The sequence below is a fragment of the Talpa europaea genome, assembly GCF_964194135.1.
Source record: "Talpa europaea genome assembly, chromosome: 7".
NCBI lineage: Eukaryota > Metazoa > Chordata > Mammalia > Eulipotyphla > Talpidae > Talpa > Talpa europaea.
Genome location: NC_140074.1, coordinates 109999280 through 110016642, shown reverse-complemented (window position 1 = coordinate 110016642; position 17363 = coordinate 109999280). Strand labels below are relative to the sequence as shown.

At 43.2% G+C, this 17363-nt stretch overlaps 2 protein-coding genes across 2 annotated transcripts; both read left to right on the top strand.

The window, feature by feature from the left end:
* Positions 1 to 926: 926 nt before the first annotated feature.
* LOC311174646 (olfactory receptor 4D2-like) lies at positions 927 to 1862 on the top strand (the record flags this gene model as incomplete). The annotated part of the gene is made up of 1 exon (XM_084239233.1): positions 927 to 1862. The coding sequence occupies one exon, from the start codon at positions 927 to 929 to the stop codon at positions 1860 to 1862; it is 936 nt and encodes a 311-aa protein (XP_084095359.1).
* A 10722-nt stretch (positions 1863 to 12584) lies between these two features.
* LOC311174647 (olfactory receptor 4D2-like) lies at positions 12585 to 13520 on the top strand (the record flags this gene model as incomplete). Its single annotated transcript, XM_084239234.1, has 1 exon — positions 12585 to 13520. The coding sequence occupies one exon, from the start codon at positions 12585 to 12587 to the stop codon at positions 13518 to 13520; it is 936 nt and encodes a 311-aa protein (XP_084095360.1).
* Positions 13521 to 17363: the final 3843 nt, after the last annotated feature.

The window sequence follows — 17363 nt, the reverse complement described above, 5'->3', positions numbered from 1 at the left end:
GAAGAATGATTGGTAAAAGGGCCTCCTCTGGTGGCGCAGCGGTTGAGCGCTGGGTTGCAAGGCTGCCCGCAACCTCTGCAGCGCCAGTTCGATCCCTGGCCACTGGCGAGGGTCCCACAAAAAAAAAAAAAAAAATTATTAAAAAAAAAAAAGAATGATTGGTAAAAAACATTTATTTGAGACTGAGAGGGAGGATGTCTTTAGACACAGAAGAGAGTGAAAACCAGTTATATTGTAGGCACTGTTCGCGGAAGTTTACAAGTATCATTATACTTATGACCTCAGAAAATATTATAAAGAAAATACTTTTAGTCCCAGCTCATTGATGTGAAAACTGAGACCCAAAGAGATCAAGTAATGTATTCTAGTTCTGATCTCAAGAAAATGGAAAAACTGAAATTTGACTTGGGTCTGTTGGATTCTCAGTATTTTCCCAACACTACACAGTATTCCATTGACTATTGTTATGATCATTACTGGTTTACAACACTGTATGTGATTTAGGGGAAACAGGTTCACATATCCTCAGATGTCTGTCACCACACTCACCACCAAAGAACCCATAGTCTTTTACCACAGACCATTGGGCCCCCCTTCTCCCTTTGTCTCCACCCCAACTTTCTCCCCTGCTCTAGAAGCCTCAATTGAGCAGCCATAGCTAGGGTTCAATTTGGTTTAGTTTTGTACACTGACACTTTGAAAGGCAGGCTGCTTATGTCTCTGGGTGACATTAAGGTAGCTCGTGAGTGTAATTCCCCAGACAGAAGGCCACTGAATCAGCAGCTTTGCCATGGACCACACATGAGGTGTCCACCCTATGCACTGAGACAATTCGGTTCTGAGGTTCCGAGTTCTAGAAGGACTAGTAGTGGCTTTATGTATCTATGTCTGTGGTTCGTTTTCTTTAGGTGTATGGAGAGGATGCTATGGAGCCAGGGAACCTCACCTGGGTATCAGAGTTTATCTTCCTGGGTCTCTCACAGACTCCAGAGCTCCAGGTTTTCCTGTTAGTGGTGTTCCTGTTTGTTTACACCACCACTGTGGTGGGAAATCTCCTAATAGTGATCACAGTGACCTTGGACTCCAAGCTCCAGACACCCATGTACTTTTTGCTGAGAAACCTGGCTCTCTTAGACTTCTGTTTCTCCTCAGTCACTGCCCCAAAGATGCTGGTGGACTTCCTCTCTGAGAAGAAGACAATCTCCTACCAGGGCTGCATGGCCCAGCTCTTCTTCTTCCACTTTCTGGGAGGTGCCATGGTCTTCTTCCTTTCAGTGATGGCTAATGACCGCCTGGTCGCCATCTCCCGGCCCCTCCACTATGTCACCATCATGAACACTCAGCTCTGTGTGGGACTGGTGGTGACAGCCTGGATGGTAGGTTTCGTCCACTCCATCAGTCAACTGGTGCTGCTGCTCCCACTGCCATTTTGTGGCCCCAACATCCTGGATAACTTCTACTGTGATGTTCCACAAGTGCTGAGACTCGCCTGCACAGACACTTCCGTCCTGGAGTTCCTCATGATCTGCAACAGTGGCATGCTGGATGTCATCTGGTTCTTCCTCCTTCTGGTCTCCTACTCCGTCATCCTGGTGATGCTCAGGGCACACTCAGAGCAGGCCAGGAGGAAGGCGGCTTCCACCTGTACCACCCACAACATCGTGGTGTCGTTGATGTTCATCCCAAGCATTTACCTCTATGCCCGGCCTTTTGTCTCCTTCTCCATGGACAAGGCTGTGTCCCTCTGCCACACAGTCATGACCCCCATGCTCAACCCCATGATCTACACCCTGCGGAACCAGGAGATGCAGGTGGCACTGAAGAGGCTAGGGAGGCGCAGGCTGGTTTGTAGAAGTGAGTGACACGGGTATGTTCCTGCCCTTCGGCTATTTCCCATCTGTCAAGGGAAGAGAGAGTCGCTGTATCTGGTCACCTCCTGTCTTAGTTACATTCTGTGCGGGTTCTTATAGAAGTGAGTGGTTTTTTTTTAAAGATTTATTTGTTTATGCATACAAGAACTGGGGTACAGGCCAGAGGTGCAGGGGCTGAGAGGATTCTCCAGAGTGGGGAACAGAACAGGCAGATTGACTGAAATACACTGCTGAGGGGAGCAGCAGGTGAGTCAGGAGAGGTGTGCTGCACCTAGTGGGTAGCTTGATGGCCGGGGATGAAACTCGTGCTGCAGTGGCTGGGGATAGCTTCATAGGTTGAGTCTTAACCCCTTGCGCCACCAGGGAGGCCCATGAGTATGTTTTGAAATGAAGCAACTTACTCAGATTTTAAGGAAAAGAGAAAATATCCTTATTTTTGTTTATAATGGATGAATGGAACAATAAGCTATGCTCTCATGGCCCCTCGAAAGCTACCTCCTGTTTTCTGCGTTTTTGATGGGCAGTTTCCCGGTATGATGACAGCATCATAAAAATGGTCAATTTTTATGATTTTGACCTCTTTTCAGAATACCCTGTTTTGGTGTGAGTCTGGGTGTTTGAAAACAGCACCAGATGCAGAGTGTGAGCCTGAAATTAGAGGCACTGACCCATCACCTACTAGACTGATGGCCTTAGATGGGGCAGCGGCTCCTCTTGGCCTCAGGGCTTCTTCCTCAACAAACTTACTTAGTATCTGACCCTCAAGCCTCCAAGATTTATATTCAGAATCAAATTTTTAAAAATTGTGTGAGAAAGCATCGGGTAAACAACAGAACTAAATTTTTTTCCTGTTAGTCTTTTGGATAATTTCAAATTTGAAATTAATCATTTTTTCTCTTTATGTTTTCAAGGTCATATAATGGTTACAAAAATTATGTGTGAAACACATGTAAGTTATAAAATTTATATTAATATGTTTGAATACTCAATTCAAGAACCAGAAGTTACCAATAACTTATCCTTTCCATGGGGTTCTTTCCATCACGTTCATACTCAAATGAAACCTCCCCGAATGAAACCACATCCTTGGATTTTGTATTTATTACTCCATTACTTGTAAAAGCAGTTTTATCACATTTTACATGTTCAGTATGTTATTTGGTTTGTTTTTTGAGCTTATAAAATACACTGTACATACATTCTAAGATTTGTTTTTATTTACTCAGTATGTTTCTAAGCTCCACATTTTTTCCTGTTCCACTATACTTTATTCATTTGCACTGCTGTACAATTTCCACTGGGAGAATAAGCTTGGGTTGTATCTATTTTCTTACTACAAATGCAACTGTGTTATTTTGAATATTCTCTCCTTGCCTCCAGTTGTTATGTTGAGGCGCTATGGGTTATATACCCTGAAGTGGAACTGCTAAGTCTTGAGATCTTTAAAGATTTAACTTTACAGGGCCTCCCTGGTGGTACAGGGGTTAAAGACACAGCACTATCAAGCTGTTGCCAGCTACTGCAGCAGGAGTTTGATTCTCCACTGGCCAGGGAGCTAACCCACAAGGCACAGCAGACTTCTCCTGTCTCCCCTACTGGTCCCCTCAGCAGTGTATTTCAGTCAATCTGCCTGTTCTGCTCCCCACTCTGTCTCTGGTGAATCCTCTGCTTTTGCAGAGAAGATAAACAGATGACCAACAGATATGTAAAAGGATGGTTATCATCATGTCTTATTAAGGAAATGAAGATAAAAACAACAATGAGGTATTATTTCATGCCTGTGAGAATAGCTGACATCAGAAAGACCACTAGCAACAGGTTTTGTTGAGGATGAAGAGTAAGAAGCATCCTTTACCCTGGTGGTGGGAATGTAAATTGGGTCAGCCATTTTGGAAAATGGTATGACCTTCCTTAAAAATTAAATAAGTTTTTCCTTAAAAAACAAAGTAATGCTGCTTTTAGGTAGCTATCAAAAGGGTACCAAAGCATCAACTTAAAGAATTATACACACCACGATGTTTATTGTACCACTATTGCCCACTGAGAGATGATTGAATAGAAAGGGTGTGCAGTGTCCACAGTGGAATATTATTCCACTATAAGGATGAAATTTTGCCATTTGCAGCACAGTGGAGGGAACTTGGGGGGATAAATTAGATAAATGTAAAAAACAATAATAACAAAGTAAAGGACATTGATAACTGAACTGAGATTACCTGAGGGGAACAGGGTGGTAGGTAAGAGTAAGGGTGGAAGGGGTATAATGGATAGTGGTGGGTGTTCTATTTTTTTTTCTCTTTTTTAATTTTCTTAAAATTGAAAAAAATTCCTTTGAAAACTTCTAAATTCAATTTACAGAAAATACAAGGGACAGAGAAACACATTAAATACCACCACAAGAATGCAGTTGACAGAATTCAGGCTGCAGGAAACTCTTTGGGACAACGTGGTTTCTTAAAAAAAAAAATTGCAAGTGAGAAATGTAAGGGAAACATATAGATTAAAATGAATGTCAATCACTATCTGGAATTTATTTGGATCTTGATTCAAACAAACTGTGGGGGGGGAATAGAAATTAGATAGTTTTAATCAATTATTATGGATTAATTCTTTCATGAATCACTCCTTGATATTTAAAGTGTCATAAACAAACCCAAGGTCGTCTAAATCTTTTCTATGTTATCTTCTAGTTTTATTATTTTATGCTTTACATGTAGTTACATAATCCATTTTGAGTTAATTTTTGTGAAAGAGGTTCAGTCTTTTATAACTTCACTTTCTTTCAATGTGGACATCCAGTTGTTCTCCATTGTTGAAAACACAATCTCTTCTCCTTTGTATTGACTCTGTTTCTGTTGAGAGCATATTTATATGGGTCTATTTCTGGACTCTGTTCTGTTTCATTGATTTATTTGTATTCTTTTGTCAACAAAGTCTTGATCACTCTTGTTTTGTAGTAAGTCTTGAAATTAGATAGTGTTAGTCCTCCAACTTTGTTCTTCTCCTTCAGTATTTAGTTGGCTATTCTGAGTCTTTTGCCTCTATATAAATTTGAGACTCAGTTTGTTAATACTTACAAAATAACTTGCTGGGATTTTAACTGGGGCTATATTGAATCTATATAAGAAGTAAGGAAGAACTGACACCAACACTATATTGACCCATCCTATCCATGATCATGGATTATTTCTCCACTTATCTAATCCTTGGATTTTGCTCATCAGAGTGTTAGTTTTCCTCATAGATATAATGCATGGATTTGTTAGATTTATAATTAAGTATTTCATTTTACGCAATATAAATGGAAATAGTGTGTGTTTTTTATTTCAAATTGCATCTGAATTGTAATTGCATTTGTTTGTTCTACTACATAGGAAAGCAATTGAATTTTGTAGGTTAGCCCTGTATCCAGCAATCATGCATATTAGTTTAAGGAGGGTTTTTTGGTCAATTCTTTCAGATTTTCTACAAAGATAGTTTAATTTCTTTCTTTCCAATCTGTATGCCTTTCCTTTCCTTTTCTTGTCTTATATTAAACAAGAATCCTGTTATCGGACAGCCCTGATATTGAATGGGTTGCCTGGCTGTGGGTCCTCACCAACGCGCTTAAAAGGGACTTATTAATACTCCACTACAGGCACACACAAAAGGTTAATAAAAGGTTTATCTACAAGGGAAAAGGAAATAAGGAAAATGTACAACTCAGGGAGAAAATAGGGAAATAAAGTATTTAATGTGTCCTACCCGATCCGACGACCTGGAAACCCAAAGGCACTCTCAGAGCTGGCCCAACGCTGCTAGCTAGCGGAGAGCCAAAATGGGGGGGCCCCCCCAAAGCCCACGTGTCTGGCTTTATACCAACTTGGCTGCTTAACCCCACCCTCAGGTCCCAGTCACCTTCCCTTTGGTGGTGATGGGATTTGGAGTTCCCAGTGTCTTTGGCTTTGGCCTGGGGTGGGGGTGGAGTCCACAAAGCCTGTATGGAATTAGCTTTAGGACATCCTTTTCCTCCTAACACTTCCAGTACAATGTTGAAAATGAGACTTGTTCCTGATCTTAATCAGAAAGCTTCAAAATTTTCACCATTAATTATCACGTTAGGTATGCTTTTTGTAGATACTATTTTTTAAGAGACTTCAGAGGAGAAAGAGATAAGTAGAATATACAAGAGATTTCTTGAGAGCGAAATCAGAATCATAAGAAATAAATCCAGGTAATTTACTCTTTTTTTTTTTTTTTAATAGAGGCATGTTTTCTTTGTTTGTTTGTTTGTTTGTTTGTTTATACATGCACTGGGTACAGTCAGAAGCGCGGGAGGGTGAGAGAATTCACCAGAGGCAGAGCGGGGAGCAGAGCAGGCAGAAGGACCGAAGTACACTGCTGAGGGGAGCAGCGGGTGGCAGGAGAGGTCTGCGCGGCATATGGGACCCTCCTCAGGTGGCCGGGGAGCAGCCGGGGATTGAACCGGCACCGCAGAGGCCGCGGGCAGCTTCGCAACCCAGCGCTCAACCGCTGCGCCACCAGGGAGGCCCCAGGTAATTTACTCTTAATAAAGTTACAGTTAGTGACATCTGATAGTCAATGAGATTGATAAGACCTATTTCCTTTCCCCCTGTCAAACCAGGCTAATTTAAACCAGGGTTTTAAAATAGGCTAAAACTTTAAATTTTGGGAAGAATTCATATTTTAAAATCAACATCTCCTGTATGTGTGAAAGAACACAGTGTTTTTACATGCCAGAAAACTTTATTTAAATAATTGCAACACAAGAACTAGGATCCACCTGAAAATCTCATGTAGAACCAAGATCTCTGTCTAAGAAATCACAGATTCTGCAGCATATCAAGGTTATAAAGTCAGTTAATTCTAATTCTAAACAGTTTATCATAAAAGAAAATACATGTGCTCCTTGTACTAGTCCTTACATGAAAAGAACTTTATCCTGTAACAATTCATGTATAGAGTAGTAGATTCATCTGTAATGGTAGTGGAATTGGATATGGATGGGGCAAATCAACCGTGGGTCTGAGTGATGCAAGTGCCTGCCCTACCAGATACAAAAGGGAGCATTCCTATCTCCTGCATTTAACAAGCTTGTTTGCTTAACAAGTTTGTCTTCCTGCATTCTAAGGAAAAGAAAGAACATTCCTAAGCAGATAGCATGGACATTCAACACCAGGGGGTTAGCAAAGCAGAGTTGGTGCTGACTCTCACCAATCTGCACATGTCTGCATCAAAAGGCTGTGCTGAATCTTGCTCATTTCCCCTTATTTTAAAACTCCCTTGTATAAATCCCCCTACACTCTGCCAAAGAGCAAGACAGTGGTTTTTCAGACGCGAGACTGCTGCCCTCCTCAGTTTGTCGACAAAATGAACTACTTTCCTTCTCAAACTCTTGTTTCCTTTTATTGGCTGGGGGAAACTGAGGCAGGCATTCAGTATCATGGTTGCAAAATAAAAGACTTAACAGGGTTTTGGTTTCCAATGTAGTATACAAACATTTGCCCATGTATGATATTGCCCAAGTTGAGATCAATTAAATTTTTATGTAAGATATCAAAGTGTTATAGAGCAACCCCGATATTAAACGGGTTCCTGGCTGTGGGTCCTCACCCACGCGCTTTAAGGGACTTATGAATGTAACAGGGTGGTCCCAGGAAAGGGGGAGGTTCCCTGCCCCACCCAAGGGAGGGTGGAGCTGAGCAGGAAGAGGAGAAGCTGCAGAAGAGACTGAGGAAGGAAACAGGATGGAGCCAGGAGACCTGGAGGAGCCTAGAGACACGTAAAGAAACTGCGCTTGTCTTTTGGTCGTGGACTGGGTGACACAGATGTGGGTGAGACCTGTGGGGAGGTGACAATGGCAGCTTTTATCTGGATGTTGATTTTGCTCTTTTCCTTCCGGGCTTGTCCGGTTGTTTGTGACCCTTTTCTGTGGGTCCCCACTGGAAGATGCTTTAGACTTGAGGCAGGCTTTGGGGCCTTGCTCTGGGCCAATCCCATTTGGATGGACTTTTACCCACGAGGGGACGGGTAACTCTGGGTGCTTCACTTAGAAACTAGACTCTTTGCCTTACCTGTATTGTTTCCTAGTTTTATTAAAGTTCCTTCCCATTAAAGTCTCCTATGTTTTGTGTTGATGCGGCGGATGGCAGAACCCATTTAGAATAGGCAGGTTTGCGGGGTTTGGGCTGCCCCTCTCCCTGTCCTATAACATGAATACTCTACTACAGACACACGCAAAAGGGTTAATAAAAGGTTTATTTACAAGAGAAAAGGAAATAAGGAAAATGTACAACTCAGGGAGAAAATAGGGAAATAAAGTCTTTAATGCGTCCTACCCGATCCGACGACCTGGAAACCCAAAGGCACTCCCAGAGCGCGGAGAGCCAAAATGGAGAGAGAGACCCCCAAAGCCCACTGTCTGCCTTTTGTATCCACCTGGCTGCTTAACCTCACCCTCAGGTCCCAGCCACCTTCCCTTTGGTGGTGATGGGATTTGGAGTTCCCAGTGTCTTTGGCTTTGACCTGGGGTGGGGGTGGAGTCCACAAAGCCTATATGGAATTTGCTTTGGGACATCCTTTTCCCCCTAACAAAATTGTTTGATGATACTGAGAGAGAGAATTGTCACGTCAACAGAGAACTGTGAAATTTGAAGTCAGTGGTTCAAATTTCTAACATTTGCTAGAAATGCGAATTCTCAACCTCTATCTAAGACCTATTACTTCAAAAAATACTGTGTGTAGGGCCTCCCTGGTGGCTCAAGCACCGCATTATGAAGCAATTCGCAGCCTCTGCAGCATGAGTTCAATCCCTGGCCCGCCAGAGGGAAACCCACAAGGCAAAGCAGACCTCTCCCGCTGCTCCCCTCAGCAGTGTATTTCAGTCATTCTGCCTTCTCTGTTCCCCACTCTGTCTCTGGTGAATCCTCTCACACCCCACACCCCCCGCATCTCTGGCCTGTACCCCAGCTCTTGTATGCATAAATAAATAAATCTTTAAAAAAATACTGTGTGTAGTTTTTGAATTTTAACATGTCCTCCAGGTAATGTAAAGTGAACCATTGTAAGAAATGGGGCTTTCTAAAAATCCCAGAACACTCTCTAACCTGCTAATCCTATATTTCTTATCTCTACAGTTCTCAATGTCCTTGGTGGGGGTTTGCCCCCAAGGCAGACCTCTCAACACTAAGTATTTTGGGCAGACTTGGAAACTTTTTAACAACTCCCACTGCTCCCTTACCCCCAGTGGGGACCAGCTGCTTCCTAAGCCCAGACCAGTAATTTCTCCTTGAGGATATCTCCTGGGCCCCAGGGCCACGCTGTGAGCAGCGTGAGTGAGGTGCGGGCAAGCACCAGGACACCGTGAGGCTGTCTGGAGAAGACCCCCAGCAGGATGTAAGACCTGGACTCTTCTCTCCCACTCAAGCTGAAGAAGGTGAGTTTCCATCCTGCTGGCAGGTCAGCTGGAGCTAAGTGGTTGGAAACACCTACTGGAAGGTGGGGGCATTCACAGAGACCGCCTTGGTGGGGGTCGATCCAGAATGTGAGGAGAGCACTGGGAAATATTCAAGGGGAATGTGCGGTTGAAAACTGCTTCTTTACCTTGCGTGTGAAAACCAGTAATTTTAGCAACCGAGCACAGAACTTGCCTTGTGGCATAGGGAACATGGGATGAGGAAAGCCCCTAAAATTTCTCCCCCGAGTGAAGGCCATATGATCCATTACCTTCTCAACACACTAATTTGATACCATTTATTGAGCGTGTGCCATGTCAAAGTTGCTGTTGAAGTTCTGGGGTTACTGCAGATGGGAAATTGAGATGTTTGGTTGAGGAGAGAAGCTGGTGCAGATGAATGTAACACTGAGGCCAGTGTGCGCTGTTCACTTAGCCCTTGAACCACCACAGGTTCTTGTCCCACGAAGCCGTAAAAAAAGGAAATCGCAGACATGTTAGATTAGTAAGTAGAGAGAAACAAACTTAGAAAGGAAAGAAAAAGTTTATTTAAAGGAAGAAAGTAAAGACTCCCAGGTACACTGTACTTGGGAGGGACAAGGAAGCCTGTTGTGGGCCTGTGTCTAGCAGGATTTAATCCTTTGTTTTCCTCTCTTCTAAAATCTCATCTTCATATTTTGTGTTGGCTCTTCCTCCTAGTGGCTATACTCCGGGCAGATGTGCCCATTTTCCCAGCTCTTGTCTTAGAGTTCCTCTTTTTACCTTCCCTGTCCAAGGTCTGCTAAAATTTACTGTCTCAAATTTTAACCTTAAAATTTACTGCCCTCATTAGCCCTCCTGAATTTCTCTGCCCTTATCTCAGAGGCATCCCTTAATTCTCCCGAAGTCTCTGCTGTTCCTGAAGCTGCCTGTGTAACCCTAACTTGCCCTGGACTCAACACTATAACAACAGCATTTTCAAATTATTAGGAGAACTCAGAGAAATAAAGAATTCTTTCTGCTTAGCAGAAATACTGAAAGGAGTAGCAGAGTGGGTGACTATAAAGATTCTGGTCACCAAATCCAATGCTATGTGGGGGTGAGAGGGTGGAGGTAGGACGAAGGTGGTTCTCCTCACCTCCTAGGATTTCTCTGTGACACCAGCTGGATGTCCTACAACTCAACCGCTCAGTGTAATTCTGACTCTGTTTCCCGGAAGATAGCCTCAGACACCACGGGTTTAAAGCTCATTCCTGCAAGGCTGCCTCCCTCCCTCACTCCAGATGCCAATCACCTGCCACCTCTTTGGGCTTGTTCAATTTGCTAGAATGGTTCTGAGAAACATTCTACTTGTGAGATCACTGGTTTATTATAACATTCAGATGAAGAGAGGCACAGTCAGATGAAGAAAACAGTCAGATGAAGAGAGGCACAGAGCAAGGCATGGGAAAGGGGCCTGGCGCGCTGAGCATGCCACCCCCCAATACAGGAATACAAGTGAAAGAGGAACATGATCTTGATCAGATGAGCTTAGAGAGGGCTCCAGGACAGGTCTCCAGCACAGCTGAGTAGAAGGCAGACTGGAGCTGAAGCAAATGGAAGAGAAAGACAAGAAGAGAATGGTTTTCGGCAACAATAGTGTAGGGTAAAGAAAATGTCAGGCTTTTCTGCCCTTCCGCCATCAGGATAGATGATGGATCCTTGTCCTGAATGCATGCCTGATGGCGGGCACCTGGAATAGGGTGTGGGCATAGGTAGATGGGATTCAGCTGAGTTAAGACTGTGCTTTTAAGGGCGGCGTCACGGGGGGGACGCCAGCAGCCCCAGCCAGCAGCAGCAGCAGCAGTAGCAGCAGTAGAAGCCGAAGCGGAAAAGCAGCAGAAAGAACGCCAGAGAGCCCAGATAGAGTAAAGACTTGATGGGGGCTGGGAGGCCTGCCAGCCTCCCAGCCCCCCAGCCAGCACCCCTGCCTGCCATATGCCTGGTGAACCCCAAATAAAAGACCTGCAAAACCACTGAAGACTGACTCCTCCTTTACCCGGTCTGCATGGGATCAGAAAACCTGCACCTGTGCCCAGTCCGGCCCTTACAAATAGATTGCAGTAGGTCGCGTGAGAGAACATGAGAAATCCAGTCAGGGCAGGGGAGTGGGAGAAGATCAGCCCCTGTCATCTCCTACCTCCTTCACCTTGGGCTGCTCTCCCCCTACTCCCACTTTCCATCCCCTTCTCTGTCTTGTTCTATTTTCCCACCTCCCTTCCTTATCATGTCCCTTTAAATTCCTCATCTCTTTTCCTCAGTATTTTCCCTTCTCTCCCACCCTTGGGTTCAAAATCATATTCTAAAATTGCTGTTCTTTCAGAAGAGCTCACAGTCTCCTGCAAACAATATATTCATCTCTATTTCTTAATCTGATGAAATAGTCTTAAGCCCTCACGTATGCTCTGGAGGGCCTCAACCAGTAAGAGGCTACCTTCATGGAGGGGCGGGGAGAAACAGCATGTTCTGGGTACCAGCTGTGGCAAGGGCTCCTCTGGTGGATTTGTGAGCCCTGGAACTGTTCACCTACCCAGCAGGTCACGCCAGGGGTTAGTAAGCACTGAGCAAGAGCAAGCTCGGGCGCTGAGGGCACAGACATTGTACTTCCAGATACGTGCTTCTGGGACCGGCAGCTGAATTACAGAGGAGGCACAGATACGTGAAAGCTCATGATGTGTTAATGTGGCATGAAGAATGATTGGTAGAAAAATTTATTGGAGACTGAGAAGGGAGGGTGTCTTTCGAGCAGGAGAGGACACAGATGAGCGTGATAATGGTTTCTACTGTAGGCTCTGTCCACAGAAACTAACATGTGTCATTTTCCTTAAGTGCTCAGAAAGTGTTGTAAAGAAAATGTTTTTATTTCCACCTTATAGATGTGGAAGCTGGCATTCAAAGAGATTGAGTGACTTATTCAAAGTCTAAGCTCAAGGAAATGGAAGATCTGAAATTTGACTCAGGGTGTCCTAGACTCCAAGTGTTTTGTCAGACTATGCAGTGTTCCACTGACTCTTTGAAAGGCAGGCTGCTTGTCTCTGGATGACATTAACGTAGCTCACAACTGTAATTCCCCCGAGAGAGGGCCTCTGAATAAGCAGCTCTGCCATGGACCACACATGAGGATGTCCATCCTAGGTACCTGGACAACTTGGTTCTGAGGTCCAGAGTTCTAGAAGGGCTAGTAGTGACTTCATGCATTTAAGTCTGTGGTTCATTTTCTTTAGGTGTATGGAGAGGACACCATGGAGCCAGGGAACCTCACCCAGGTATCAGAGTTTGTTTTCCTGGGGTTCTCACAAATGTGGGAGCTCCAGATTTTCCTGTTTGTTGTGTTCCTGTTTGTCTACACCACCACTGTGGTGGGAAATCTCCTAATAGTGATCACAGTGACCTTGGACTCCAAGCTCCACACGCCCATGTACTTTTTGCTGAGAAACCTGGCTCTCTTAGACTTCTGTTTCTCCTCGGTCACAGCCCCAAAGATGCTGGTGGACTTCCTCTCTGAGAAGAAGACAATCTCCTACCAGGGCTGCATGGCCCAGCTCTTCTTCTTCCACTTTCTGGGAGGTGCCATGGTCTTCTTCCTTTCAGTGATGGCTTATGACCGCCTGGTCGCCATCTCCCGGCCCCTCCACTATGTCACCATCATGAACACTCAGCTCTGTGTGGGACTGGTGGTGACAGCCTGGATGGTAGGTTTCGTCCACTCCATCAGTCAACTGGTGCTGCTGCTCCCACTGCCATTTTGTGGCCCCAACATCCTGGATAACTTCTACTGTGATGTTCCACAAGTGCTGAGACTCGCCTGCACAGACACTTCCGTCCTGGAGTTCCTCATGATCTGCAACAGTGGCATGCTGGATGTCATCTGGTTCTTCCTCCTCCTGGTCTCCTACTCAGTCATCCTGGTGATGCTCAGGGCACACTCAGAGCAGGCCAGGAGGAAGGCGGCTTCCACCTGTACCACCCACATCATTGTGGTGTCGATGGTCTTCATTCCAAGCATTTACCTCTATGCCCGGCCTTTTGTCTCCTTCTCCATGGACAAGGCTGTGTCCATCAGCCACACAGTCATGACTCCCATGCTCAACCCCATGATCTACACCCTGCGGAACCAGGAGATGCAGGCGGCACTGAAGAGGCTAGGGAGGCGCCGGCTGATTTGTAGAAGCGAGTGACATGGGTTTGTTCCTGCCCTTCGGCTGTTTCCCATCTGTCAAGGGAAGAAAGAGTCGCTGTATCTGGTCTTCTCCTGTCTTAATTACACTCTGTGCGGGTTGCTGTAGAAGTGAGTGTGTTTTGAAAAGTAGCAACTTACTCAGATTTTAAGGAAAAGGAAAAATATCCTTATATTTATAATGATTGAATGGAACACGTCTATGACAATAAGCTATGCTCTCACGGCCCCTCGAAAGCCACCCCCTCTTTTTTGCCTTTTTTTAAAGATTAATTTATTTATACATACAAGAACTGGGGTACAGGCCAGAGGTGCGGGGGGTGAGAGGATTCACCAGAGACAGAGCTGGGAAAAGAACAGGCAGATCTGCCGAAATACACTGCTGAGGGTGAAAGAATTACTGCTGTGGAGGCTGAGAATAGCTTCATAGGGCTGTGCTTAACCCTTGCACTACCAGGGAGGCCCCAGTGTGAATTTTCTACACAGGTACTTTCCTACAGTCCCGCCACACTCTCTTCGAAATGGGTACAATCACAATACATTGCTGGATTTTTCAGACCTTATCCAAGTTTTGCCAAATGTCCCAAAAAGTCTTACAGGAAGAGAATCTGGTTCACAATCATGTATTACACTTTATTGTCATGTCTTTTTACACCTTTTAATCCATAAGATTAATCTGCCAGTACTTTAAAAGATTACAGGCCAGTTATTTTGTAGAATGTCCCCTGATCTGAATGTGTATGATGTTTAGACTTGGGTGATGCATCTTTGTTGCTTTGCCAGTAATATCCCAGAAGCCACGCTGTGTTCTTACTGCATCCAGTGAGATGTGTGTGATTTTGTGTGGTCCTGTTACTGATGTTCCTTTGCTTTGATAGCTTAGCTAAGGAGCTGTTCATCAGGCTTCTCACCTAGTTATTCATTTTCCCTTGGAAATTGATAAATATTTTGTGGGGAGTTACTTTGAGACTATCCAGATATTTTAATGTCTGGTTCCTTATCAAACATCTGATTTATTCATTAATTTATTTATATCTCTGTATATCTGTATTTTCTCTCCTCTATTCATTCAGTTATAATCCATTGCTATGATTACTTATTTTGATGTGCAATTTGTCATATTTGGCCAGTTGGGGTCACTTCAAGCTGTCCTCTGCGTTTTTTCATTCTTTGAGCACGTTATTTTCTGGCACAATGAAATACTTTATGCTGATCTTGTACTCTTTCAGCTCCAACTCTGGAAGCAGCTATTTCTTGAAATAATCCTGCTGTCTTCTAAGGGATAGTAGTATTTAGAAGTCAATATATGAACGCTGATTGTGTTCATTGTTATATATATCATGCTTATAATAACATATAAATGGTTTGTACATAACATTCCATCTATCTACCTATTTATGTGTCTAAAACCAAAAATTTGCTATTTATTTTCTATATGTCATCTCTTTTTATCCAATTTTTCCATTAATGCCTTCTTTTATGTTTTAAATATTTTTAGAGTATACAACTTTGATTCCGTTCTTAGTTCTTTTATTTATCATTTTATTTATTACAGTAGTGGAGATACATGTATGTATATGTGTATGTGTGTATATATATAGGATATAGGATAAAGGTGGATGTAATTTATTATACTAGAATGCAGTATTATATAACTATATAATAAATAATTACTAAGTTAGTAATATATTAAATTATTAAAATAATATTTGCTGTATAGTAATATTGAGCAGAAAATACAGAGACTTCCCATTTATTCCCGGCACCTGGAAAGATATCTCATATTCATGCTTAGAAAGAATCAACTTATTCAAAATAACCACCTTACCAAAAGCAATATACAGATTTAATGCACTTGAAATTTCACTACTTTGCAAGGAAACAGAACAACAAATACTAAAATTTATGTGGAATTACAAAAGACCACAAATAGCTAAAGCTATGTTAAGAAGAAAATTGAGTCATCATGTTACTTGTTTTAAACTATATTATAAAACAACAACAGTTAAACAATAGAGTTCTGAAATAAAAATAGACACACAGATCAGTGGAATAAAATAAAAATCCCAGAAATAAATCCATGCATATATTAAAACCTATCTTATGACAAAGGAGGCTACAATCATACAATGGAGAGAGGGAAAATCTCTTCACAGATGATGTTTGGAAAACTGGACTTGTGAAAGAATGAAACTGGATCACTCTCTACCTTCATACACAAAAATAAATTCAAACTGAATTAAAGATTTGAAAATAAGACCCAAGACTATAAAACACATAGAAGAAAACATAGTGATACATCCCATGACATCAATGAAAAAGATGTCCTTGGGGATTCAACCCCAGTCACAGGGGAAGTAAAGGCAAAAATGAAAAATTGGGACTGCATCGAATTGAGAATTTTTGCACCACAGAATTAAATATCAGCAGTTTAAAATGGCTGGCTACTGAGGAGATAACACTTGCATGTTGCACATTTGATAAAGGATTGACATCCAGGGTATATAAAGAACATATCCAAATTAACAGCAGAAAAGCCAGCAACCCAATTAAGAAATGAATGGTTGCTTCCCTGGTGACAAGGGGTTAAGTGTCAGCACAATAAAGCAGTCCACAGCAGCCACTGCAGCAGGAGTTCAATCTCCAGCCAGGGAGGTGACCCACATGGTGCATCAGACCTCTCCTGTCATGCCCACTGCTCCCCTCAGCAGTGTATTTCAGTGGATCTGCCTGTTCTGCTCCCCATTCTGTCTCTGGTGAATCCTCTCAACCCCTGCACCTCTGGCCTACATCCCAGCTCTTGTATGCATAAATAAATAAATAAATCTTTAAAAGAAAAAAAGAGGGCCTCCCCGGTGGCGCAGCGGTAGAACGCTGGGTTGCGAAGCTGCCCGCAGCCTCTGCAGTGCTGGTTCGATCCCCGGCTGCTCCCTGGCCACGGGAGGAAGGTCCCGCCTGGCTCGCAGACCTCTCCTGCCGTCCGCTGCTCTCCTCAGCAGTGTACTTCGGTCCTTCGGCCTGCTCTGCTCCCTGCTCTGGCTCTGGTGGATTCTCTCACTCTCCAGTGCTTCTGACTGTACCCAGTGCTTGTATAAATAATCAAATAAATCTTAAAAAAAAAAAAGAAGAAAAAAGAAAGGAGTGGAGGATCTGTGTAGTTGCTTTTGCAGAGAAGATAAACAGATGACCAACAGACATGTAAAAGGATGTTTATCATCATGTTTTATTAAGGAAATGAAGGTAAAAATGTTTTGGCCAACACAAATGTAAATAGTATTGTATTTTGAATTTCAAATTGCATCTGAATTGTAATTGCATTTGTTGTTCTAGTCCATAGGAAAGCAATTGAATTTTGTAGGTTAGCCTTGTGTCCAGAAACCATGCTTATTAGTTTCAGGAGGGTTGGGTTTTTTTTTTTTTTTTTTTTTGGTCAATTCTTTCAGATTTTCCACAAAGATAGTTTAATTTCTTTCTTTCCAATCTGTATGCCTTTCCTTTCCTTTCCTTTCCTTGTATTAAGCAGGACTTCCAGTAAGATGTTGAAAATGAGACTTGTTCCTCATCTTAATCAGAAAATTTCAAAATTTTCACCATTAAGTATCGTGTTAGCTATGCTTTATGGATATTATTTTTTTAAAAAGATTTACTTATTTTTACATAAGAGCCGGGGTACAGACCAGATGTGTGGGAGGGTGAGAGGATTCACCAGAGACAGAGTGGGAACAGAACAGGCAGACTGACAAAATAAACTGCTGAGGGGAGCAGCAGGCGAGACAGGAGAGGTCTGCTGGGCCATGTGGGATTCTCACCCGGCTGGCCGGGATCGAACCCGCGCTGCAGAGGC